Source organism: Crotalus tigris, unplaced genomic scaffold (genome assembly GCF_016545835.1).
Source record: "Crotalus tigris isolate CLP2741 ecotype Arizona unplaced genomic scaffold, ASM1654583v1 scf7180000017567.3851432, whole genome shotgun sequence".
Taxonomy (NCBI): domain Eukaryota; kingdom Metazoa; phylum Chordata; class Lepidosauria; order Squamata; family Viperidae; genus Crotalus; species Crotalus tigris.
In genome coordinates, this window is record NW_024096477.1 from 2643557 (window position 1) to 2669592 (window position 26036).

Here is a 26036-nt window from a genome sequence, read left to right on the forward strand (position 1 = left end):
TAAACAATGCAGATTGAGTTTTATTTTCAACGAAAATGACACCAGTGGCAATGGATTTATATCACTGACAGCTGCTAAAATATTGCTGCTCCTTAAACATCTGAGCCAAGAATGGCAGTTTACAGTTTTTAATCAGAGTAAAACCAATTTGATAAAGTTCAGTGATTCCATTAATAGTTCAGAACATTAATTACTAATGTTTTAAAGATGATGGTGGCGGCCAGTCACTGAACTTGATTTCAACTTTTAAAAACAATTGAGTAATGAATGTGAATTGTTGGTCTCTTGTGTCAACTCAGTTTGTAAGTATCCTTACAGTGCTTCATCCATAGGGAAGCAATTTGAACTCAAATTAGGAACTGTTACAGAAATATTCTCTTGATCACAGAAAGGTCATTCTATTCATAAACTTGCCAGAGAGAGAGAGGGAGAGAGGGAGAGGGAGAACCACATTTCCTGATTAGAGGAGAAATCTGTTAGTCTGCTACCTAGGCAACAGGACTCTACTGAGTTTCCCTACCATGCAGCCAAACAGAATCCAAGAGGTAACATGTGGAGAATTGTGTCACAAATCCAGACAGAGATGAGAGTGATAAAAAACATGTTATTTATAAGTGTGGTTTTCCTCTGACCCTCCCCTTCCCAAATATAGAGTCAATGCTGCAGATGGACAGGATAAAAAGGAATATATTTGCTAGCAAGCACCTCATTAACTCTTCCTCTTTGTACAAGCTGATCTTTCGTGCAGACAACTCACTGAAACTGAATGAACAGTTTTCATCACAAACAGGCTACTGTTTGGCCTTCTAAATGTTGCTGAACTCCAATTCCCATCTGCCTTCATCAGCACGGAAAGAGAAATGTTAAGAGGTGCGGTCCAATGTCCACAGGGCCATCCATTGCCACATCCCTGGCTGAAATAAATGAGACTATGTCTGCTCCTCCCACATTATTTGCCTACGTATCTACCCAAATAATTGATGACAGAAGAAAGGAATTAGTTTACATGTTGGTGTCATTACACAAGTACAAAATATACAATTGTATGTTGCATCAATTTCTCTGGATTTCTTTAAAAAAACACATTTGTGAAATCGTTTTCATTTCTCCACAGGAATATGTTCTTAGTGGGAGCTTCTGACTCTGCAGGAGCCCACAAGAGCAAGTCAATCAGGTAACAATTTAGCCTGTCGCGGTGTTCTGTTGATATGCATCAAAATGGGCTCAGCTCCAAAATATGACTCACTAAAACAAGAAAAACTTGAAAAACGACCACCAGAATTTATTTGCCCTTTTTCATTTTTGCTATCTTCTCTTTTCGCTTCTTGACATGCTTCGGAATCTTGTGTTTTCTCTTCTCCCTTTGAGCCTCTTTAACTATTTTCTTCCTTTCCTGGAAAAGTAGACCCAAGTAAGAAACTAAATTGACCCAACTTTTTTTGCTTTTAAAGAACAAAAGAACAGCAAGGACATTTAGATAGTGATGAACATGGCACTTAGAGCAGCCTCCCCTTCATGCAAAATTATTTATCTCCAAGTGAAGAAAGCTGTCCCACTCACCTTTTTATCAGCACCTGTTTCAGCAGATTGGTCTTTAAAATGCCCCGAGTCTTCCTGTTCCTTACAACATGAGTCTGAATTGTCAGAGCTATCATCCTCATCCTCGCTGTTAGAATTTGCCTCATCATTATTATTTTCAAGGAGAGCAGGCACCTAACAACAAACCGAAAGATTCATTTTTTTTCTTCAGTCTTGCCCACCATCAGCTTCCAGCAATATTCAGCTATCGAAGAATGTTGTGAAGGTTGAACTTCACATATCCAAAGAATCTTTGGATTCCTGAAGGTTCTTTGGATATGTGCAGTTCAGTCTTCACGATGTTCTCTGATAGCTGAATATTACCGGAAGTTGATGCCCAAGATATACAAAGAATTCCAGAAGATTGCTCTAAGTTGGATTTTAAGAATGCAAGGACTATCTAAGGAGAATATATATTTATGTTTGAACCATCAACATATCTAACAAAATTCTTTTATAAACTCAAATTGCCCAATATTTTATCAATATTATTGATATAAAGACTAGAGATATTTTGGCAGCAAAACAGCTTTAAGTTCTTGAACAATTTCTAACTGTAGAAACATGGAGCAATAATCAAGAAAGTAGGAAACCAGGAAGAAGATCCAGCTGTCAATTAAAGTTTTTGTTACATCTGTAGGCAGGTGACCAGCAAGCTTATTCCAGCTCTGAAAATCATAGTTAAAGAATTAAAAATAGCTAGGCATATGTCTAGATCAGTGTTTCTCAACCTTGACAATTTTAAGGCATGTGGACTTTAACTCCCAGAATTCCACAGCCAGCAATGCTGGCTGTGGAATTCTGGGAGTTGAAGTCCACATGCCTTAAAATTGTCGAGGTTGAGAAACACTGGTCTAGATTTACAAACGCTGATTACATTTGCACATCATTTTAAGTCACACTAAGATTGGGATTAGCATGATCCTGAATCTAAACTCTAGTCAGGAGAGATTTAATTGTAATCTGATTACAGGTAGTCCTTGATTTATAACAGTTTGTTTAATTCATTACAATGGCATTGAAACAAATGACTTATGACCATTTTTCACACTTACAACTGAAGCAGCATTCCCGTGGCCATGTGATCAACATTCAGGTTCTTGGCAACTGACTCATATTTATGATGGTTGCACGCCCTGGGATCATGTGATCTCCTTCTGCGACCTTCTGACAAAGTCAATAGGGAAGCCAGATTCACGTAATAATCCTGTTACTAACTTAACCACTGCAGTGATTCATTTAACAACTGTGGCAAGAAAGGTTGTAAAACGGGTCAAAACCTACTTAACAAATGTTTCAATTTGCAACAGAAATTTTGGGCTCCATTGTGATCGTAAGCCGAGGACTACCTGTATCACTGAAGAACACGGTTCTGAAATGTCACCATCTTACCTTTTGAACACCGGATAAATCCTTCTTTAATCCTGTCACGGTCTGGTAGAGAATCTGTGCAAAACACAGAACAGCAGCAAAACAATCTGAATGTGGATTTCTCAAATCTTTATACAAAACCTATGCTGGTCTATGACCGTAATAAAGATCTGACTTATATACAGCATTATACTATGTAACATTCTAGTGAGACAGAAAGCACCAATTACTTCACCAAAAAATTATTTGTTGCTATTACCATTCAATGTGCTTCTGGGGTTACAGGCATTGCAATCTGAGCTTCTGTCCAAAAACAACCTCAAATTATTACTCTAATATTTTTACAGAGCAAACGATCCCTTAAAAATGAGAAATGAGAAGAGATTAATTTAAAACTCTTCCTCTCAAGTTTGCTGTTTTCATTGTCAGTATTAAAGTGACTCCAGTGGGGTCTTCAGAGGATCTTTACCCATGTTGGTGGAAGAAGATAATTGTTACAACACTCCTCCTCATCCCACAGCTTTGTATGCCTCATTAAAATCTGAAAATCTCTACAACACTGGGACTCTTTGGGGCAGCAAGAAAAACAAATAGAGAGAAAACTGGGAGAAAGGGGATATACACTTATATTCTGCCAAATCCAGTCTAAACATCTGGCTGACTTTATGGCCAATCATAATAACATAATAATTTATATGCTGCTTGATTCCCAACAACTTTGGACATAGGCCTTATGTTCAGGCCAGTCGGAATCCAACCCAAAATGCAATATGATACACTAATCAATTCCACATATATGAATAAGCATATTTCTTTAGATGTCCGGTCAATCCAGTATGGCTTACATTATCTTGCTGCACACTGAGGGCTGAATCTTCTTCCTTCAGCTTCATCATTATGTCCACATCTCTCTCATAGTTCTTAACGTCTGTCAGAGTCCTAGGGATATAGGCTTTCCTGAATACCTAGCAAGGCGAATTAAGCATAATCTGATAAACTATAAATCACTTGTTATATTGTCTCTAGTTATTACTGATCAGCTAAGAGAAGAGGTGATCATAGGTCTTTCACTTATATGCTTGTCAGGATGGACTAAAGTGTAAATCAGATTCATTTGTGAAAAAGCATTTTTCTGAAATCATTTTGTAAGTGTAGTTGGAACCATTCTGATATACATTCTGTATAAATTGTATTATACTCTTTCATTTAAGCATGTTAACTCTACTACAAATTAAAGACAGTTTCTCAGAGCTAAAAAAAGAGCACAAAAATTAAGGCATTCAGGAAGAGACTTAAGTAAAATAAACTTCCATGATGGAGTCTTTATTGCACTTTATTAATTGTCCTTATATGCCGCCCAATCCTGAGTCCTTCGGGATTGGGCGGCATATAAATAAATTAAATAAATAAATAATGGTGGAATAATTATTTGCAATTATTTGAAGACTATAAAAATACAGACTCTGCTAAAACATTTGATGAATTATTTGAAAATAAACATATTCCTGAGTATTATCAAAATACTGAGGCATAGTTTAGGTCAGGGGTGTCAAACTGCTGGCCCACGGGCCGGACGTGTCACGTGAAAGCCCACCCCATTGCTGGCAATGGCAAAACCAGCCCGATACGTTGCGCGACGCCACGTGATGTCGCAAGTTTGACATGCCTGGTTTAGGTTCTTTCAGAAGAGACATGATATATTTATTTACTCCACTGGCTTACCTCTTCATCTACATTATTCTGATTGGATCTTTCTTCTGCTGTTCTCTCACATGCAATTTCCATTACCTATAAAATATTAAGAAATAAATTTCTAGCATCAGAAAACTCATTCAAAAGAGCTAGTTAGGTTATTTGACAGTTTTCTTTACCAAAGCAATTCTTTTCTAAGCACAATTTTTACCAAATTCTTTTTAGGAAGATTTATTGAGACGATGGATTAGAAGAATCCCTGGCAACTAATTGTGTTTAATTTGGAAGCAATATGTCTCCATGCACACTGGAATGGAGATACTCTGCTTCTCTAACTGCCTTCTGCAAGGAAACCATTTTTTTTTTCAATGATAATGAAATTTGCAACTGGTCTGGGAACCAATTCTTACAGAATGATATGTATTCTTCCATCCAAGTGTTAATGCCTCTTTTAATAAAGCTCTGATGTTGTATAGCTCACTGCTGCTAGATCATCATTGGCTCCATAACTGACCTGGAGAAACAGGACCTTTGAAGGATATTTGAAGGAATTTGCTGCTTCATTTGTGGGATTGTGCTATATCAGAATGCTCAGGATACAAAAGCCAAAACTGGCAAATGGAAATCAATTGCTCAGTCTGAAGCAAAGGTACATGGATCTTATGTTTGCAGAAAGGACAGATTGGGGGAGGAGCTGGCTTGCAATTACTGGAGAGTCTAGTATTTCTTACATGACTGGGACTGTATTGTATTAATTTGAGCTGACCTGCCAACTGTGTCTTTTCTTTTCTTTTCTTTTCTTTTTTGTGAAAATTTTTTTATTTTCAATTTTACATTACATTACATTCAAAAAAAAAACTTCAGATAAAAAGTAAAATAAATTTATACACACAACTTTCGGTATTGCTCGCCCACTTCCCCCCAAACCGCATCCACCCTCTAACCTCTTCTCTCACTTCCCTCTTTCCCTCTTCTTCCTCACTCTCCCCCTCTCCTCCTTCTCCTCAACCTTCCTACTTACTTCTCCCCTTCCTCTTATCTTCTCACTCCGGATGTGGTCCAGGGGAAATGCTCGAGCAATTCCTCTCTCCAAATTAAAACATCAATATTATATACAATAAAACTATTTCTACTTATCTGAGCTACTTAAACTTCCCCCCTGAGGGGGGAAAATGGCAGATCGCCTTCTTTGGCGACCCCCGCAAAATGGTCAATCGACCCCAAATGGGGTCGCGACCCATAGGTTGAGAACCGCTGCTGTAGATCATCAGCCTCCAAAATCATCTTTATCTCCAAGAATGTCCCTGGATTCCAGGTAGCACCACAAGCTTTTGAAAAAGTCAGCAGCTATAGATAGAGTAGATAGGTTGGTATGACTTTGGTGGGACATAAAAGGAGTCCCCATCTGGGCATCCCCCAAGCAATGGTAGGGTCACCATTCAAACCTTTGAGCTCCAAAGCGCTTCATTGCTCCTGACATGACTGTAGTAGTAATAACAGCTACAAGTAGTAATAACAGCTACAGTCATGTTTCACGACTGTTCTGCACATAACAGCTTTGCTCGCAAGTGAAAAAGGACATTTTTAAAAGATCCACTTCCTTCAGATCTCACAAAGAAGATGGAAAAACAAGCTAGGTTTTTATAGTATGCTATAGAAAGTCTCAAAGGAGCCAGCTCCTCTTATCTGCAATAAACAAATACTTTTCTCTCACAAATACTGTTTTAGGGGCAACATCAATACAGATAAGTTTTATTTATTTGCATCCTGCCTTTATTATTTTTACAAATAACTCAAGGGAACATATAGTCCTTGTTTAGTAACTGTATTTGGTAATCATTCAGTTATGACAGTGATGAAAAAGTAACTTTATATCCAATCCTTGTAATTACGACTTGCAGGCCTGTAAAGCAAAGGAACACTGAGGTAAGATCATAAGCAGTTTCACTTAGTGACCCTTCACTTAATGACTAAGTTTTTGGTCCCAACTAGGGGCGCTATATGAGGACTATCTGTATGAACCTTCAATATGAATATTTTCATAGAAGATAAATCTTCAACCACTACCTTTTCAAGATAGGCATCCATATTCTCATTCGTAATAGATGGATCTGTGACAAACTCAAAGAGCTCTCTCACTGTCATCACCGCAACATTGTACTTATGAAAGAAATCTGCCAGAAAGGACAAAGATGATGTTAAAGTTACTATTACTTACAAAAACTTTGATGGCTCCAATTCAGCTTCCAAACTTTGTCCCACAAGGTTTAAAAGTTCATTTAATAGCTAAATCACATGAAGAATATTATCTCCTCACCATTGATATTGGCACAGTCTTTCCTCAAGAATTCTAAAGCATGAGGATGATCGTGCTCCACAGACTGGGACACATCTATAATATATACCTGACCACTGTGATACCTGGAAAAAGGGAAAACATCAGAACAGCAATACATTTATTTTCAAATACCTGGTATCTATTAAGGCATTTCCAAAAAGCATCAGAATATTTGGAGGGCATCTGGAAGAATAAATGCCATAGAATTTTAATTGCTCTAATGAAGTAATAAAATTGTCATTCTAATCAAATAATGCCAAACTGGCAAGTCAGCTCAAAAGCAGAGATGGACAGACAGGAGGCAAATATGTCTGACCAACTTGCATAGTTTTAACTCTTATTTCCCTATCACTCTGTTCTGCCACTGCACTCTGTATGTAAAAGAAATGCTAGAAGATAGATCATGAAAGAATAATATCCGGTGTATGATTTTTGAAACCTAAGGCTAGCTAGATATGGAATGACTTCCAAAATTTCCTGAAAGTCAAACTCTTTAAATTGAAATCTTTATAAAGTGAGATGGTGTGCAATTCTGGCTAACTTGATTGTAGGCTTAGGCTGGATAATTAACAAAAGCTTCTTCATTCATGCAACAGTTCAGTTATCAACTCTTCTTCACCTGTGCAATGCAAGAACTAATTTTGTGTAGTCCTGTCTGGGCAGAAGAAAATATGCCATCTCAGTCAGAATGCATCCAGGGAATCCACAACACAGCAGCAGATGGCTTAAATTACATTGGGAATCCAGCAAGGGTCCTAGAGAGTAGCCATAACTGGCTCCCAGAGAGATACCCACTGGAGATTATACTTTCTGCTAAACAAGACCTACCTTAGCTTGAGGAGAGGATTGTAACCCCAACACAGTCATTATGCAAGTAAGTCCCAAGTCTCAATGTTAAAGTTGAAAAACAAAAATAAAACATACAGCATATTAAATTCACTGAGATCTGCATGAACAAGCTTGGCATCCTGGTACATTCTTCTCATAAACTGTATGACTTGCAGGTATAATTCTCGGGCTTTTGACTCTGATAATTGGGCATTTTTCAACAAAGGAGCAGGCCTTGGAGCAAAAGAAGAAAAGAAACAAAAAATACAATGTTTATATATCTTTCCAGCAGTCCCTCTCTTTAAATATTGCAATCACTGTCTTTCAGTTGGGAGAACTGTATAAGGCCGAAACAAACTCCCACATAAGCAGAAATATGAATCTCAAGGGAAAAAATGAAACATTTAGGAGGAAAAGTGAAAAACTCGCTTATTTTTCCCAATTTTTATATCCTTACATCTAAGCTTGGTGCATCAGTTTACTTGCTTTGCAAATTGTACAAGGTATCTGCCTTCTGATCAAACTTCACAAATATCACAATCAGAGCCTTACAATACCTTAGTGACCTTATGCACAGTGAAGTCTCAATTTAACAGTTATACTTTTAGTGGACTTCAGAGGCAACAGATAACATGGACACCCAGTCAATTATCTTAGATCAAAGTAATCCAGACATGCACTTAAAAAACCTGCTTGTATGCCACAATTTATTTCATGTGTGTGAAGATATTACACAAAGTACAACAAAATGAAGAAAGCAATTTATTAAATGAACATCAAGGATGAATTTTCCCCCCTCCTCCAAAGGACCTGTTAAACTGATATTTCAACTAGTATTTTAATTCAAAAGTAAGCATCAGCACTATTTAATTGAGTGTTAGGTAGCCTAAAAGACAAATTAAAGATGCTCAGCTATTGAGGTCAATCAAGTTTCTAGGACACAAATGCACTTCAGCAACTGAGTATCCTTGATTTGTTTTCTTAGGCTTCAGGAATGGAATAATTAACCTGTTGTGGAAAGGGTTGTGATCTTCCTGCAGAGAACAATGCTTAATTTGGGGTTCTCAAATTAAATACAGCTTCGTCACTGGAGACTCAAGTATATTCTGTTGCCCAGATAACAATAATCAGCTTCAAGCTTTCCATGACATGGATAGCATTACAATAATCCTCCAGTTAAGTGCAAAATGTTTCAAACTCAAAGCATCCGGTTTCAAGTTTGAAAAAATTATTTCAGGTAAAAAACAGCTCTTTCCCATTAGAAATTTAATAATTTCAGAAGTGCTTCAGGCTGACTGAATCAGTCTATTCCGCTTTTGAAAATAACACTCTTAAATCTGAAGTAGGATGTTTTCAATTGGAGACAATTCAGAGTCAAAACATTTTGCACACTGCTACTGCTTTCACAGTGATACTTTCAAAATGGAATTACTTTAATATACTCTAATTGGATCCCCTCCCCCGATTTCAGAGCAGTTTGGAGACATTTCAGTCTGATTCCACACAATTTATTACACACGCTATGGAAGGTTCTGCACTGTCTACCAATTAACTGCACAGACTGTACCGTATTGATTAGCCATCTAACTAGTTTTGCAGAGTTCCCAACCGGGGGAACTCACATCCCATGGAGGTACGAGATGATATTCCAGGGAGTGCAAAAACTTGGGATTTCAAAATTATAATGTATGTACATAATTTGTTGCCTTTATTTCAAACTTTTGTAAGGGGTGCGAGAATATATCAGAAGTGTTCTAGGGGTGCGGGGTATAGAAAAGGTTGGGAGCCGCTGTACTAGAGGAACAATTTTTCTGAAGCTTTGATTCTACAAATCTGTGCCAGTGTTTCTGAACTGCAGTAATTTTAAAATGTGTGGACTTCAGCTCTTCAAATTTCTCTATTCAGCATGTTGGGAGTTGAAATCCACAAATTTTAAAGCTGTTGAGATTGAAAAACGTTGACCAATGCAATGGAAGACTCTAATAAATTAGTACTTGAATTCCTGCTTAGCCCTTTCCCATGCTATACTTCTTAAATAACTCCTATAGAACTTTGCAAGAATGTGTTTACCAAGTGTGTGAATCTGTAAATCATGAATGTTTAGCTTACTATTCTGTGTGACTCTGGCCACTATGGTTTGCATAGTAAATCCTAATTGAAATAAATCCTGGCTTAACACAAAATTTAAACCCAACCACACAGCACTTGAATATACTTACATATCATTTTTGCCAATAAAGCCCATCACAAGAACATGGCTTCTTAGCATAATGGGTTCTGGACATGGTATTTGTGCGGTATATAACCTATCGTGAAACCAAAAAGACAAAACTGCTGTTATCTCTCTCTCTCTCTCTCTCCCCCCCCCCTCCCTCCCTCTCTCTCTCTCCCTCTGTCATTGTTTGGCTGTTTCGTAAGCCACCACCTCAACTACTCAGGATGTTACGAAACAACCAAACAATCCACAAACAATAACTCCAACACAGCCAACCAGTCCACCTACAGCAACTAAGCCAGCACTCCAACACCCCCACCAATATATATAGAGAGACGGCAGCTCCGATCACACTTTGCTCGCACAAGCATGAAGCTGAAGACCCCAGCCTGAAGATGACGAGTGGGACCTCGTCGAAACATCGCCAAGATACTCTCAATCTTACACAGGAAAAGACCCGAATACACTAAGACCTGCATACCTATACCCGTGAAAATCTATGAAAACAAATATATATGTGTGTGTGTGCGTGCGTGCGTGTGTGTTTTCTGAGGTTTTCGTGGGTGTTTGTATGTAGGTCTTTGGTTATTTGGGTTTTCTCCTGCATAAAATTGGAAGTGTCTTGGCGACGTTTCGACGAAGTCCCATTTGTCATCTTCAGGCAGCTTTATGTACAGCTGAAAACTGTACATAAAGCTGTACATAAAGCAAGCAAATATATAAAGAAAGCCTCACAAGCGCTCCCAATCTTGCTGACACCTTTCGTTTTCATACTCATGTCTTGAGGCCCAATATTAAGTATTGTATGTAAACTGTTAACAATTATTTTCTCCCCAAAATCTTTGACAGAAGTGCCATTTTCCCTTTCAGTGTAAACTATTTTTAAAATCTCAGATGGGGATATGTGCTTCAATTTAAAAAAATCAGAAACAATCCTTTTGTTTCAAGGGCACCAACACATAAAGGTGTTAGACATGGTTGTATTCTAGCCCCAATGCTTTCTAACCTCTATGTCAATGAAATTCCAGGATTCCTGTATGCTTCAGACATTCCTATACAAAGATCTACGATATATTTATTGACATTCTTTTAGACATTAACAATACGGTTATAATAGTACATTCCCAAATAGGTCTGAGAAGACTGTTGTGAAAGAAGAATACACAACATTCTCTGCATTGTCAATTCTCTAAATATCAATAAAACCAAATCTGAAGTGGTATTTAGCAAAAAAAAAAAAGTGTGGCATATAACTGGCAGTTGGATGAAGAATCTATTGAATAAATAAATTATTTCATCTATTCAGGAATGGCCTTTACCAACACATGATCGTGGGTAAAATTATTTTAAAAGAAGCTGAGGTAAGGGTTGAGGCAAGTATCAAAAAATTGTGTAAATTGTTTAATTATAATTAACAGGTGCCTTGATTCCCCGCCCCATATTGAAAGTATTTAGAGCAAAAATAGTCCCAATGATGACTTATGGCAGAGAACTCTGGGGCCCTACAAAAGCTACTTCACTTGTTCACACCTATTTTTTAAGAAACATATAAGGGAATGGATAAGAATGTGTCAACCTCCACTGTCAGAACAGAAAAGTATCCACTCCATATAAAGCCAATGAACAAAATTTTGATCTAATGGCAGAGGATCCATTCAATAAATAGTCTGATAGGCTACGTTTAACTGAACAAATACATATGGCTCAGTCTACTTCCTGGGCAAACCAACTTACCTAGTTATTTTACAGCATGGGCTTTCCGTTCAATATTTATTCTCAACTGCCTCTCAGGCAAAAGGAAAATTTTAAACATAGGATCCTAAATGTCAGTGCCCTTCAGAGTTATTGGCAAAAAAAAAAAAGATCTTTAAACTGACTGGCTAAGAACTAAAGCAAAAAATGCCCATCACTAAGTTTTACTCAATTCCTAAGAAGGGCCTATTGTAGAGCTAGATTTGAGTTTTTGGATTCCACGGCCAAATATCCATCATTTGCCATATCGTGAGAAAACACATCTGTGTGGTTCCCCAGCCAGTGAATATATTGCTCATGTTTTGTTTGTCAACTGTATGCCCCTTTTAGCTTAGATTTTAAAAAAGGAGGGAATATTCTTCTTCCTTTCCTCTACTCTTTGAGACTGATAAAGATCAAAAGCTTTCCTTACTCTGGGAAAGAGGGAGATGACTGAAAAATTCATTTGCCTGGAGTCAGATAGCAGTTCTTGATCACTCAATACCTAAAATAAGACTGGGTCTTATATTAATTTTTGCTCCAAAAGACGCATTAGGGCTTATTTTCCAGTAAGGTCTTATTTTGGGGGAAATACGACACTAAACATGTTCGTCTGGCTCAGGGATAGGCAACTTTGGCTCTTTTATGACTCGTGGACATCAACTCCCAGAATTCCTGAGCCAGCTATGCTGGCTCAGGAATTCTGGGAATTGACGTCCACAAGTCATAAAAGAGCCAAAGTTGCCTACCCCTGGTCTGGCTGATGATCTTAACTGCTTATTTTTGGGGTGAGGCTTATATTATGAGCGTCCTGAAATAATCACGCTAGGGCTTATTTTCCAGTTGGGTCTTATTTTGGGAGAAACATGGTATTGAGTGATCACACTCGGTATGCATATTTTCTTGTTTTCATTGCTATACTTCTGATTTCTGAATGTGGATCATTTCTCCATGCTAGGAAAGAAAACCAAAATTCATGGTTTTCTTTGTTAAAAATGTTCTAAACATGGGAACGCAAACATTTAAATTCTTTTTGCTTTTCAAACAACAAATCTGTTCTGGAGTTAAGCAGGAATCCTCGAACAATGTTGGCCAAGAATGAGTGGTTGTAAGAATTGTCTCTCCTGAACATTTCGCTTCTTAAAAACTTGCAATGCTATTCTTTTAACTTCCAGAGTATTAAAATCATTTCCTAATCCTGTACGAAAATGAAATTAAAGATGAAAATGGAAGAATGTTAATTCTCACCTGCTTAAATTTCTCATTTCTTTTTCCGCCCATGTCCTGACCATCTTTCTTGGGTTTCCTTTACAGTATCCGTGACGAAACCTTGGAATGGCAAGAGGGAAATTGAATACCATATATTCCGGCGTATAAGGCGACCCGGCGTATAAGACGACCCCCAACTTCGGCGACGAGTCACATGCCTAGAAACTCGTCTTATACACTGGAAACTACCGTTATTTCCGGCGTATAAGACAACTCAGCATACAAGACAACCCCCAACTTCGGCACTGATTTTAACGTTTGCGAAAGTCATCTTAATGCCGGAAAGTATGGTATTTCTTTTTGTAAAAAAATAAAAGAAAAAGAAAAGTGAAATCCGGAAGCAAGTACGCAATACAAACTCACCTGAATTCTCCACTCACATATTTATCCCGATCTTTAAACATCAAAATGGAAGTTTTGTAAATCTTTATTGCTCTATTTTCACCTTTGGCGGTACTGGCGTGATACACATTAGCCTGGAAAAATGCAAAGAAATACAACAAAAATGTATCAATACATAGATTAATATATATTATTTGAGAAGTCAAACAACAGCTTTAAAATTATTTTGTTTTAATTAATTACTACATGGCACAGAGATTAATATAATACAGAGTTATTTTGGATCAGTGGCTGTGTTCATAGTGTGGTAGATCTGAGTTTAATGAACCTAGCCACTATAGTTTATTAAACATGAATTATTATTAGGTTTGGTATTAATTTTGAGATCTACTGTGTATCATAAAGAGTTCAAGTCAAAGGTACTCTGGTGCAAAAACAGCAGGACTGTCAAAGGCCAAATACATGACCCATCAATCAATAATTATCCAGGCTAAATCTATAGATCACAGAGGTACAAAGCACACTCTGCTAATATTTTAAATTCCTAAACTCCTTTACAAACAGTTGAACCACTAACGAAATGAAAAGAAGTTGACCACACTTGCATCATTTTGCATATATATGTATATGTATATGTATATATTTGTTTTCTGAGGTTTTCGCGGGTGTTTGTATGTAGGTCTTTGGTTATTCGGGTTTTCTCCCGCGTAAAATTAGAAGTGTCTTGGCGACGTTTCAATGAAGTCCCATTTGTCATCTTCAGGCTGGTGTTTTCAGCTTCGTGCTTCGAGGAGCAATGTCGAAGCACGCTCCTCGAAGCACGAAGCTGAAAACACCAGCCTGAAGATGACGAATGGGACTTCGTCGAAATGTCGGCAAGACACTTCCAATTTTACGCGGGAGAAAACCCGAATAACCAAAGACCTACATATATACTTCTTTATCACGCATGGTCTATATGTGGAGGGAACAATGGCTCTCTGTATTTGTAAGCCTATTTCCACATGTACAAAAAGTTGTTTGGATTGTATCCTCGATTTGGTGCAGAACAGCTTGAATGAAAAGAGTACTTAATGACAGCTGCAAATTGTAATTCTGCAAATTACGTCATTGCATTCCACATCAGTCTTCTAAAGCAGGGGTATCAAATTGCAGACTGGTTTCATCATACCGAAGCCGTGCCCACCTCATTGCCGGCAATGCACAAAGAGTTGCGATACATTGCGACACATCACATGACATGGCGAGTTTGACACCTGTGTTCTAAAGCATTATTTCAATACCTATTTTTGAAAGGGATAGCCTGCCTAGATTGCCCTCAAGTCTAATCTGACATCAAAAGCAGTATTTTTGATTTTAAAAGGCCTAGAATGCACAATCCGATTACATTAAGTTCTGAGTTATGAGGACTCAAACCAGGACTCAGCTCGTGAAACTATAATTAAGTGTTAAGAAAAAGAATTATAGCGAAACGTGCTTGCTGCCTGCTCCTCTACAGTCACTACTACCGGTAACAGAAGTTTAGAAGAAGTTCAGAATTAATCACAAGAAAAGTATGGAGGTGGAAACTTTGCTCTACATGTCAGCCTTGTAAAGTAAAGCAGACAGGAAACATGGTCAGATGAGCTAATTATACTTTATTATACTACTTTATTATATTTCTTTATTATAACATTGTACATTATAATATTAACATAATATTATAACTCCCCCCGCCCCGCCCCATCCCCTTTACACCCTAAGAAACTAGGGAAGATCTCTTCTGAGCCTTTTGACTCAACCACAGTTCTGCTCTAGGATAAGTTGCCTTTTACCTGACTGTTCCCTTGGCTGTGTCTCTTTGCCCTATCACCCAAGGACATTCCTACGTGCCATTACACCTGACAACTGAAACTAAAACTCAGTGCATTCAAGTCCAAGCCTTACTGCATCTTAGCTTTTCAAAGCTAAACCTTAGGTATCTACAAATCCTTGCCAGTCCCGATGCAGAAGAACGGAGCCTCTTTGTTCCGAAATGACTTTTCAGAGGAATTATAGAAAGTTTATAATACAAATCACAGACTTTTTAAAATGCATTGTAAGATTACTTTTAGCAAGTTATAGGTTCAGCCAAACCTCTTTTCCAGTGCTGACACAACCATTGATCTCTGATATCACACCTCTACTAAGCATCTTGAATAGAATCATTCGTGTTCTCGGGTCCAGGACCTTAGAAAGACAAAACACCCATCAAATCCATTACTCACAAAGATGTAGATAAATAATTTTCAAGTTTAGAAGTCTAAGAAAGTCCTATTTGTTTATAGCCAGGATTTTTTTTCCCCTACAAAGTTTATACCAATTCTTTTTCCAACTTGTTTTCTTTTGCAAATTTTTAGTCTGGAAATGCTTTAAAGTTTAAATAACAATCCACTAAAATGTATGAGTGAAACCTTATACACTATGACCACATCGTGAGCCTTTATAGAATGGGGCAAACACTGCTGGATTCATGAAGCATGCTGAGAAATATCAACTTTATGAATGAATATGTGTTTCTATCCATTATTGTTTGATTAAGAGATTATAGATAAATTCAGGTGGTCCTCAATGACCACTCATTCAGCGACCATTCAAGCTTACAACGACACTGAAAGGGTAGTACTTATGAACTAGTTGTGGTTACTGCAGTGATCTTGCAGTAACATGATCACAATCTGCAACCTTCACAACAAGTGAAATCAATGGGGAAGCTGGCAGGAAGCTAATAATGGCAACCACATCATGTCTTTGCTTAACAACCTATGGTGATTTGCCTATCATATGACAATAGGAAGTGCCATAACTGCCATCATGAAGCAACACAGTCATATGATATTGTGCTTTAAGATCACATCGCTTAGTGACTATAATTCCAATCCCAAGTGAATGAAGGCCACTTGTACAAATACACATATAAATGTGTTGGCCTTAAGGACTACATTATTTCAACTGAAGCAATTCTTTAAAGAAGCCAATTAATCATGGTTTATATTACTGGAAGTCTACAAATCTCTGACCTTTAATAGAGCATTTGAAGTCTTACTGAATTTTTTTCTCTGAAGGTAGAGATAAATCATGAAACTGGAAAATAAAACATTCTTTCTGAGAAAGCTTCTATTATTGTTGTTGTTGTTGTTATTGTTATTATTATTATTCTACTCAAATAATAATAATTTGGACAGAATATAGTCCAAAAGCAATGATCAATGTGAACTGGAAGCAAACACCTCTCCACCTATATTTTGCCCTCCCAACATCAAACCAGTAGTGCAGTAAAATTTTCTAACCATTCTTAGATAGGATTTTGGAATCACCTGATAAAATGGAGAAACATCTAGATAAAGCATAACTATATAATGTAAAAGGGGGATTTCACACTGATATTGCAATATTATTCACTGCTAATAAAGAACATAGCTGGCTGAATAGTTTCCTTTTAAAGGATAAATACTTTGAATTCTGACAATACATTTTTTTACAACTGATAATTCATATCACTTACTTGTTCTACTGTTGCCCTGTCTGATTTATCTTTTACCCGGTACCTAGCAGAAACAAAACATCGTATGATCCGTTGTACCAGAACAAAATATAATTATCTCAACACTTAAGCAATATGTCAGCAATATGAAAATATTCCAGACAAAAAAACAGGGCAGAAAAACGAAACATTCTCCATCAATTAAGACCAGAGTTTTCATAATGCAACTCACACAGGCTTCAGTCAAACAATATTAGGGTGGTTTTCAGGAACATAAAATAGTATCACCATTAGATAAGAACATGCCAAAACAAAGTTGGAAATAACTTAATTTACCAAACCAATCTTAACCTCATTTTTTTAGGAATGCATGCCTAGTTCTAAATGATCAGGCAAAAGATTCTAAGTAGGCATCTGCAGGACTGCGATGTTAATTTTGCAGACCTCTTAGAATATAATATTATATCTCAAAATATAATATATTAATTGTACTACAAACCCATGCCCATCAAGTAACAGCTATATTCTCTACAACATTTATTTCTGCACATCCATATTACTTACATATCTGCTTCTCTTTGCCTAGACTTCTCTGTAACTTTATTTATAACAGAATCAGCAAAATGCAGCTTGTCTGGAAAACACACATACACACATCCCACTCTTTAAAAACAGTTTCAACACCCCTGTCAAAAAATAATGTGCATAATTTCATTGCGAACATACCTCTAGAAAACAAACAATACATTTACAATGCTTAAAGTAAGCACTGTTTTCAATTCATATATATGTCTGTCAACTGTTTTTTTTCCTTACATTTCGGAAGCCACCCAACTTCTCAACGTTTCTAGGAAATGTGCACTATTAAAAACCATAAAATATAAAAGAACATAGGAGAGAGACAGACAGATAGACAGACAGACAGAAGTCATCCTGATGAAACAGATCCTACCTTGACCCAAAGTTAAGGGAAAGTCAGTTCTTCAAGACGTATTTAACAGAGAGTTGAGGCTGCTTGAAATCTGGGGGGGAATTGTGGAAGGTTGAATTGTCCCAGTGAACTTGGGATTATGCAGTGGTAATAGGTTTTTTTGTGGGCCCAAATCAAAATTAATGTCATACAGACATCAAGAACCTTGATTGCTTAATAAATCATCTGTTTTCTAGCTGTAAACCTATAAAAGAAGCATTATGTAATGGAGGACTAGGTTTGTTGTGTATTCTGGAATTGTTTTTGTATTGGGTGGTGATACTAGGTCTATCAAGGAGGAGAAATCTGCCATCAAGAGCAGGCAGGATCTGAAAGAGGGATCTGCTTAGTGAATTGGCAGTGGAATATTTTTTGAGAACAGATCTAGATGACAGTGAGGACACCTTGGTAATGGTGGTGAAATCCAGGAAATCCAGGTATGGTTTGTTTTTCACCTACAACTTGCAAACCATGGTGTTTTCCTATCCCTTCTTCCTCTTTAGGGAAAGATATGGCTAACAGAAAAAAGAGAAGCTGACAAAAATGTAGATTGGCCTGCCCTGAAAGGCACTTATGCAGGATGACCATCACTATTTCATAATCTTATAATCCTGCTATAGTTGTTAGTAAAAATATGATTTGAAATGTGAAACAGGAGACTATAAGTCTATTTTTATTCCATCAAAGAAACAAACAAAAAACCCAGACTTTTTGTACATCTTCCTGAAGCATTTTAATAGATTTCTAGGACAGATTAACACATTAATCCATTGAATTTCATCTTTTAAAAATTATCACCTGATTCAGCCCTCTGGAATCCTAAATGGTCCACTTACCTAGATTGATTTTATTCTCAAACTTTCTTAATGCTTTATTTGTAGGTGTAGACATTTTGGCTGCATTGCTGCTGGGAATCTGTTTATTTGCCTAAAAAGAAAAAGATACGTAGCTAAAACTCCATTTAAAAATCATTCTAAAGACACAGATCACATTCACAGACTTTTAGTTTGAGAAACGATAAAAAAAAGGCAATTGCATGATTATATCCCCAGCACTATCACTATTATGTGCAAATTCCCCAGGCCTGCAAATCCGAGCTAGCATGTATAGTCAAATGCTGTTATAACTTTATCCATGTATAAGTTGGGGGGGGGGGTGAAATCTCACTAGACCAGGAGGGAATTGCAGAATCCTGTAGCCCATTCCAAATGCATCAGTCACGATTAAGGCCACAGGAGCAAAAGCATATATACCAGCTAGCTTAAGAAACACATTTTATCAAATACAGGAAGTATAGTTAAGACATGTAACTTGACTTTTAGAAGGCTAAAGAACATGGGAGTTTTGCACTGAACTTAGTGCTCAGCCACAGCATAACAGAATGTACCCAATGAAAAGGTACCCAAAGATTTTGACAGATGCATCTCCTTTCCCCTTTTTAGTGGCCAGAAAAAATAGATCAGAATTCCATTTTAATTAATTGGTAGCTTAGCAACGCATGCACCTCAAAGAACTGGGGTTTAAAATAAAATATAGGCACATAACACTAAACCACCAAAATTCCTAGACTGTTTAGCTGGCTAGAGTTTATTTTAAAATACAACTTGATTTGTGCATAACAAGCTGAAATAGCTAAAATGACACCGAATTCTGGTTTACTCTTCCTCTGGGCTGTGTGAATGGGAAAGAAAAGGAAGTGCTCAAGCCTCATATTTGTTGTGATTCCTCGCCAGCCAGTGGATCCGGCAGCTGAGTCTGAGGAATCAGATGAGGAGGAGGGGCCTGGAGTGACATTAGAGTCAGAAGAAGGCTCTGAGGAGTCCAAGACTTACAGTCGGACGAGGAGCCTGGCCCCTCTACTCGCACTCAGGCTGAGACACAGCTGTGCTGGGAGCCTGAGTTGGACAGTGATGAAGAACAGTTGGGACAAATCACAGATACATGAATGCGCAGGGAAGAGAAGCGAGTAGGACAGAGGAATGCAATGGGGCAGCTCCAAAGGCAAAGGAGAAGGCATTAGGAAGCCACGCCTTGGCTGAATTATAAAAAGGAAGGTGTGGGAGGTGCTGGTTGCCAAAGGCAACCGTTCGTGTTGAGGATCGAGTTTCTGTGGACTGTGTTTGTTTGCCTTGGACATTGACTCAGGTCTGTGAGAATAAAAGGGATTGGTTTTTTCTTGCGGTTCCTGCCTGTTTATTGGAAGAGGGATTTCTCCTTGTGAGCATAACAAGAACTCACGTAGGCTGGGACATAACAATATTTTACATGCCTGCTATTTATACAAATAGCACTAAGCTGTGGCTCACCATCACACATTAAAACACATTAAGACAATAATTAGCCTTTCATATTATTAGTTACAAAAACTCCTGAAACTATCAGCTAGTCTCTATAAGATGCTAGGACATTTTTTGTTATTCAAGACAAAATGGAATACTTAAGCATTCAGACTATTGATTTGTCCAATGCATTGTGACTACTTTCCTATAAAATAATTTTAAAGGTTCAGATTAAAATGCCCACAAGTGTAGCTTACAACCGAACACATTATCACAAAAAGACTAAATCCACAAATTGCGACAACCCAGGATTTATAGCCATGTTATGCTACAATTTATTACTAGGCCAAAACAAGCAATATCCACAGACATATAATTCAATCGTCTATATCAGGGGTAGTCAGCCTTGGCTCTTTTATGACTGGTAGACTTCAATTCCCAGAATTCCTGAGCCGGCATAGCTGGCTCAGGAATTCTGGGAGTTGAAGTCCACGAGTCATAAAAGAGCCAAGGTTGACTACCCCTGGTCTATATGAATCAGGGCAAAATCATTGAAAGATAACAGATTTTAAAAAATCCACTTATTACATACCTGTAGGTTTCTTCCTCCAGCCATTGGATTCCCTTTTGTCAGCTTTCCCATATCATCATCCCAATCCCATCCATCTTCCTCATCCTCAGAGCACTCATCGGATTCATCCACATCTGCTTCCTCATTCAGATGGGACTGTTGCATTTTAACAACTATCTTCTCCTCCTGAGATGCTTGAACAACCTGTGGGGGTTCACTATTTTTTAAAAGAAGAATATTTAATAAACTCTTAGTGGTTTCAAAACAGTGGAGACGGCATACAATGGACACACTGTTATGGTAAGCATAACTAATCACAAAATACCCATTTACCAGAAGACGCTAACTCTCCTGGGATACTTTTTACAATCCCAAGAGGAACTTTATTAAACTCATAAATACTGATGCAAATACATAGAGTGATATTTGTATTTGCAGTATACTACTCTATTTTTTTACTTTGTTTTAACTAAAAACATATTTAAAAGGGCAGATAACTCGTGCTGCCTAGAGGATACCAAGGGATGGGTCTGAAGGTGCGATGATATATCAGCAGGCCAACAGTATAACAGAATTCTCCAGATTAGCTAGACACTAGCTCCCATTCCCCAACTTTTAACTGTGTTGGCTAGGGCTGATGGGAGTTGGGATCTGACAAATTCTAAGGTACATAATAATACAAATAGCATTTTTTCATTTAATTTAATATAGCCACCCATATTTTAGTGGCAACTTTTATAAATGCTAGTAGATATATCCAAGATTTTCAGGAACTAGAGATCAAGTTGTGCACTGTTGATCTATAAGAAACTGCTGCAGGTACTCATTTCAAGATTTGGAACAAGAGATCATTTGTATGTTATAATATCCATCCCTTTCTTTCTTTTTTTTTCATTCCACCTGAATCAGGTGTGTACATGGAGTGGACTAGCATTTGGATGATAGTCAATAACCTAAGATTGAATTCTGACAAGATGGAGGCACTGTTGATTGATACTCCAAGATCTAATGACATCCTCTTTACATAATTCCTTAGCTTTGGTGGTGTATCAGACATTAAAATTCAGTTCAGTTAACCATTTAACATATCCTCTTCATGTAGGTTTCTGGGTTGTTCTAATGGAAAGGGAGTTTTTTATTCTTTGTTTTCAAGTTCATTTCATTTATATCTTCCATTCGATGTATAGCTTTATAGCATTCCATTTATATAGTTCATTCCATGCATAGATCAAATCTGATTGGATGTATAAGAGGTGTGGATTTCAACTCCTGAAACCTGCAGGTTGGGAATCTAGGACTTGATGTCCACTTATCTTACAGGGACTAAGTTTGCGAAACACTGATTTAGGGGGTTTTATTTGTATACGCATTGTCTCTAGTTACAGAACATTCATTTAATAAAGAGCAGAGTAATAATTAATCTCCTCACATAAAGGACGAAAGAGGCAAACAGCATGAACACCAAGATGACAAGTGCAAACATTTTTTATTATTAAATCTTTAATGTTTCAATCATAGTATTTTTTATCTAAAACCACTGTAATAATGCTTTGCAAATATGGCAAATCAAGTAATTATTTTCTTAGATGTGCACAAAACAACTGGGACCAGTCTCTGATAATAAAGGACCAGAATAATGAATAGAAAATGAGCGCAAAGCTCAATTGCCTTGTATAACCTGAAAAGCATTTAAACTGCTCATTTCTGCATTACCCTTCCAACTCTATTATTATCATTATCATTATTATTATTAATACCTGTCTGAAGTATCAGCATCATCAAATTGTCCTGGGACTATCAAACTCATAATTTCTTCTCTGTAATTCATTGCTGTTGTTACAGGATCTCGGACGCCTTCCTGTGCTGTACTCCCAGTCTTCTATAAAATGTTTTTATGTATAGATGCTATAAAGAGACAGCATATTGTACATTATAATGGGTATATGGTATACTTCATTACATAGGCACTTCAAGTGATGCCTTACATAGCACACCCTAATTCTGCATGTTCTGAGTTATGTGTAACTATAACACACTATCCATGGATAACCTGTAGAATGTAACTCGCTATATAAGCTCTCTGTTATGCACGAAGATTGATATGTATGCATTTTAATTTGTACTAAAGAGGATAATATATAAGCAAAATCCAGGCATTTTTGCAGGCTCATAAAATCATTTACCGTGGCTGCGTTTAAACTTTGTCTGATATAGTTTCACTTTTCAAGGGAAAAAAATCCCAACATGAAATTCCCTTCTCTCTTGCTGCTAACTTTTTTGGTCAGGAACCTCTGATTCTGGAAGCCACTCCCAAAGAAAGCACAGCAGAGATTGGTGGGCAGGATATGACAATTAAGGATCTCAAGACTTCCAGTTTTTCGATGTCCATTGTATTTGGATGAGATAATAGTAGTAATAATAATCTGCTGTCAAGCAAGAGGCATAAAGATGATCTATTTTTCCCCTTTACATTTCACCAACCTTATTCTAGCATTGGAAATATTTATTATTATGATCTTTTTTTCAGGAAGAATAAGTGTTTCAGTCTCAATGCTGGAATATACTGAAATCATACTATTTTTAAGTAAACTAGAAGGAAAAGCACAAAAACTACCTTTTCAAAAAAACATTTTCTTTTTCTTTGGCCTACATATATTCTATTTCCTTTCCAAATCTATTCATACTTCATTCCTAGTTCAAGCTGATCAGCTTGCACTGATTTCAACGAAGTCCAGTTTCTGCCTCTGCTCCCAATACTCAGCGTGGGTCTTCAGAGAACTGGCATTATGTCCCAAAGGCACTCTTGTCATTCCTTGTCATTCCTAATTCAAGCCAATGCTTAATATTTCCCAGCAGTATACAATGGAGACTTGTATCATAAAATCTATATGCCATTCATACTGTTGTTTGTACCTAAATTCCAATAAAATGCAGTTCACAGCATATGTGTGGAACAGTGTTAACCCACATACAATGTTTGGTGATTGAGGTTATCTGCACTAGTGGTTTACGGGCCATTGCTGCTATGACATACAATTTAGCCAGACTTCTTAGCATCGTAACAAAGACTGGACGGTCCTATCTCTCACTGGTGTGGATAGCTTCAGCATCTATCGTGCTTGGAAGGAAACCTATCAAGGAATCTCAGGGCTGAGGCTAAATTGGGAAGCAGAAAAAAAAAACATTCTGGAAGATCACTTCCGCCAATAAGACTGTCACCAAGAGACAAGTTTGATCAACACAGTATTATGTGTATTCCTCTTTTCAAGACGGGGGGCGGGGGGAACAGCTTTCCAAGGAAGTTCAAATAAGAAATTCAGCTACAGAGTAGCATTCATTTCGAATTAATGGAAAACCCTAACAGAGACTCAAAATATTTTAAATAATTTACAAAGTGCCAAAGGCAGTGCAGCCTTACTCTGAAAGCAGACTCGCTGCTGGACTTTCTGCGCTTCTCACACTGGAGGCAAGGCGGCAACTTGCCAAACATTTTTATCCAGGCACTAAAGCGCATTTTACTCACCAGTCTCTGGACCGGCTAGCCAGGAGACATTCCGACCCACGAGGTCGGAACCCAGACGCCTTTGGGGCTCGAAGCGTCACAAGCTGCGAACTACGGCTCCTCCAGAGGCTCATGCGCGGTCGTTTGAGAACGCGTTTCCCGAATCCCTTGTTGGGACATACCCGATGCTTTCGTTGAATTTGCGGGTGACAAATTCACTGTTTTGGGCGAAAGCTTGGAAAGACGCTTCTTTCTGAATGCTTAAAACTCGGGAGCTTCCCCCCGGATTTGGACTGCAAATACCCGAAGGAGCGCAAAATGGACTAAACTAAAGAGTTATTTCTTCCCATCTCGTGGTCATCTGGGGCTTTGCAGTTCGACGTAATTCAGATCAACAGTGTGAGTGGTAAATTATTATTATAGTGACACTTCAATAAAATAAAAAAACGGAAAACTATTTTAATGAAACTTCGAGTGCTTTATTTTTATTTTTGTATACTCAAACGGAACGTACGTTGAAGTAGACATAGAATTACATTGCTTTGGGTATGTGCAGTTTGAAATAAATATATGTGTGATAAAATATATAAATATATATATATAAATATATCAGTATAGTATAGTGTAATATAGTAACTATACACTAGAAAATATAGTGTGGATACAGTACACAATATAATATACAGTGTGATGATAATTAAATATATTTATTTCACAAAAACTATTCCACCACACCTTTCCTTGCTTTCTTTTTTCTTGTTGACAACAGATTGGCTGTCATGGCAAATGTCATCTGCGACGTTAGCATCGTTACTGATGTTGAACTGAGCCACAATTTACTCAACCCTATTTGAGGGTTTGCACAACACCCTGAATCATAATTGACAACAATGATGGACTAGATTCACAAGACAAACATGCACTTGGCTGTATTGTAGTTCAGGGAGCCAAAGCTGAACACATTTTGACATTTCTGTTTTAGGCAAGGGAGCCGTCAACTGTTGCTTAGCCAAATAATTGGCCAGACTCACTCTTGGAAAAACAACTGCAGATGTCTCTGAGAATTTACAATTTGGAAAGTTTTCTCAATATATTTTAAGAATTCCAAGCATCCCTCCTTCTAGAAAACCTTCATTTCTCCCCCCCCTCCAAATTATTTGGGAGCCCCAGTAGAGCTGACTATATAGCATTGTATAGTATGTGTTATGTCCTGAGCCTTGCAAGCAGGCTCGGGGCGTTTGCAGGCGGTCCCGGGCAGGTGCAAGCTGCCCGGGACCAGACAGGCTGTCGCCAGCGCTTGTGCGCATGCGCGGGTGCTGGCGCGCGAAAAGTAACACATTGACCCGGGAAAGGCCTATATAAGAGGCCGAGAGTTTTGGGCGTTGCCGGAGTATTCGATCTGTAAGCTGAATGAAGAATAAAGCAAATCTGAGAACTACAACTGCTTCTCGTGTCTTGCCATTTCGCGAGGGACGCAACACTGGCGACGAAGGTGGGATGCCTTACATCGACAGAAAAGGAAGAGGTGTAAGCTTACCCAAGTGAGTCCTGAGCGGCGGAACGGCGTTGACTCGGCAGCTACCTGCCAATCCAGTGCGCATTTGGGGGTAGGCTGTCTGATAGACCCGTCTCCTAAAATGGCAAAAATTGGAAGGCTTTCGGAGTTCGACGTCTCACATCCAGAGAGGTGGGAGTCTTATGTAGCCAGGGTGGAGAACTACCTCAAGGTGAACCAAGTGAGGGAAGATAGCTTGAAGGCTGCCACCCTGCTGTGTGTTTGCGGTCAAGACACCTTTGAAATCGCGGAGAACCTTGCAGCACCTGTTCCATTAGAGTCTGTCAGCTACG

At 37.9% G+C, this 26036-nt stretch overlaps 1 protein-coding gene across 4 annotated transcripts; it reads right to left on the reverse strand.

Moving 5' to 3' along the window:
• Positions 1-24496, reverse strand: RIOK1 (RIO kinase 1). 4 transcript variants are annotated; one of them, XM_039350361.1, is made up of 18 exons: positions 24105-24125; positions 22444-22591; positions 20708-20903; positions 18673-18763; positions 17431-17500; positions 16888-16930; positions 15480-15572; positions 13386-13498; positions 13002-13082; positions 10027-10113; positions 7904-8041; positions 6959-7062; positions 6709-6815; positions 4672-4737; positions 3795-3914; positions 2971-3024; positions 1561-1713; positions 1-1393 (listed from the first exon to the last, which is right to left on the reverse strand). In XM_039350361.1, exons 2-18 carry the CDS (start codon positions 22512-22514, stop codon positions 1283-1285), a joined length of 1698 nt encoding a protein of 565 aa, XP_039206295.1. In that variant the 5' UTR covers positions 22515-22591; positions 24105-24125; the 3' UTR covers positions 1-1282. The 4 variants fall into 4 exon arrangements, with proteins under 4 accessions (XP_039206295.1, XP_039206303.1, XP_039206287.1 ...); XM_039350353.1 differs by lacking the exon at positions 24105-24125 and adding an exon at positions 24210-24488 and having other exon boundaries at positions 3-1393; XM_039350369.1 differs by lacking the exon at positions 24105-24125 and having other exon boundaries at positions 20708-20890; positions 22444-22580.
• Between the last annotated feature and the right edge of the window lie 1540 nt (positions 24497-26036).

What these genes read in the sequence shown, in the direction of transcription:
- RIOK1 (XM_039350361.1), bottom strand. Translation starts at nt 22,514, where the DNA reads ATGAATTACAGAGAAGAAATTATGAGTTTGATAGTCCCAGGACAATTT. An exon ending in ACAGGGCAACAGTAGAACAA is followed by an intron (nt 15,573 to 16,887) that starts GTAAGTGATATG and finishes TGTCTTTCTAAG; the next exon opens with GTCCTGGACCCGAGAACACG. An exon ending in AAACAGGTGCTGATAAAAAG is followed by an intron (nt 1,394 to 1,560) that starts GTGAGTGGGACA and finishes CTACTTTTCCAG; the next exon opens with GAAAGGAAGAAAATAGTTAA.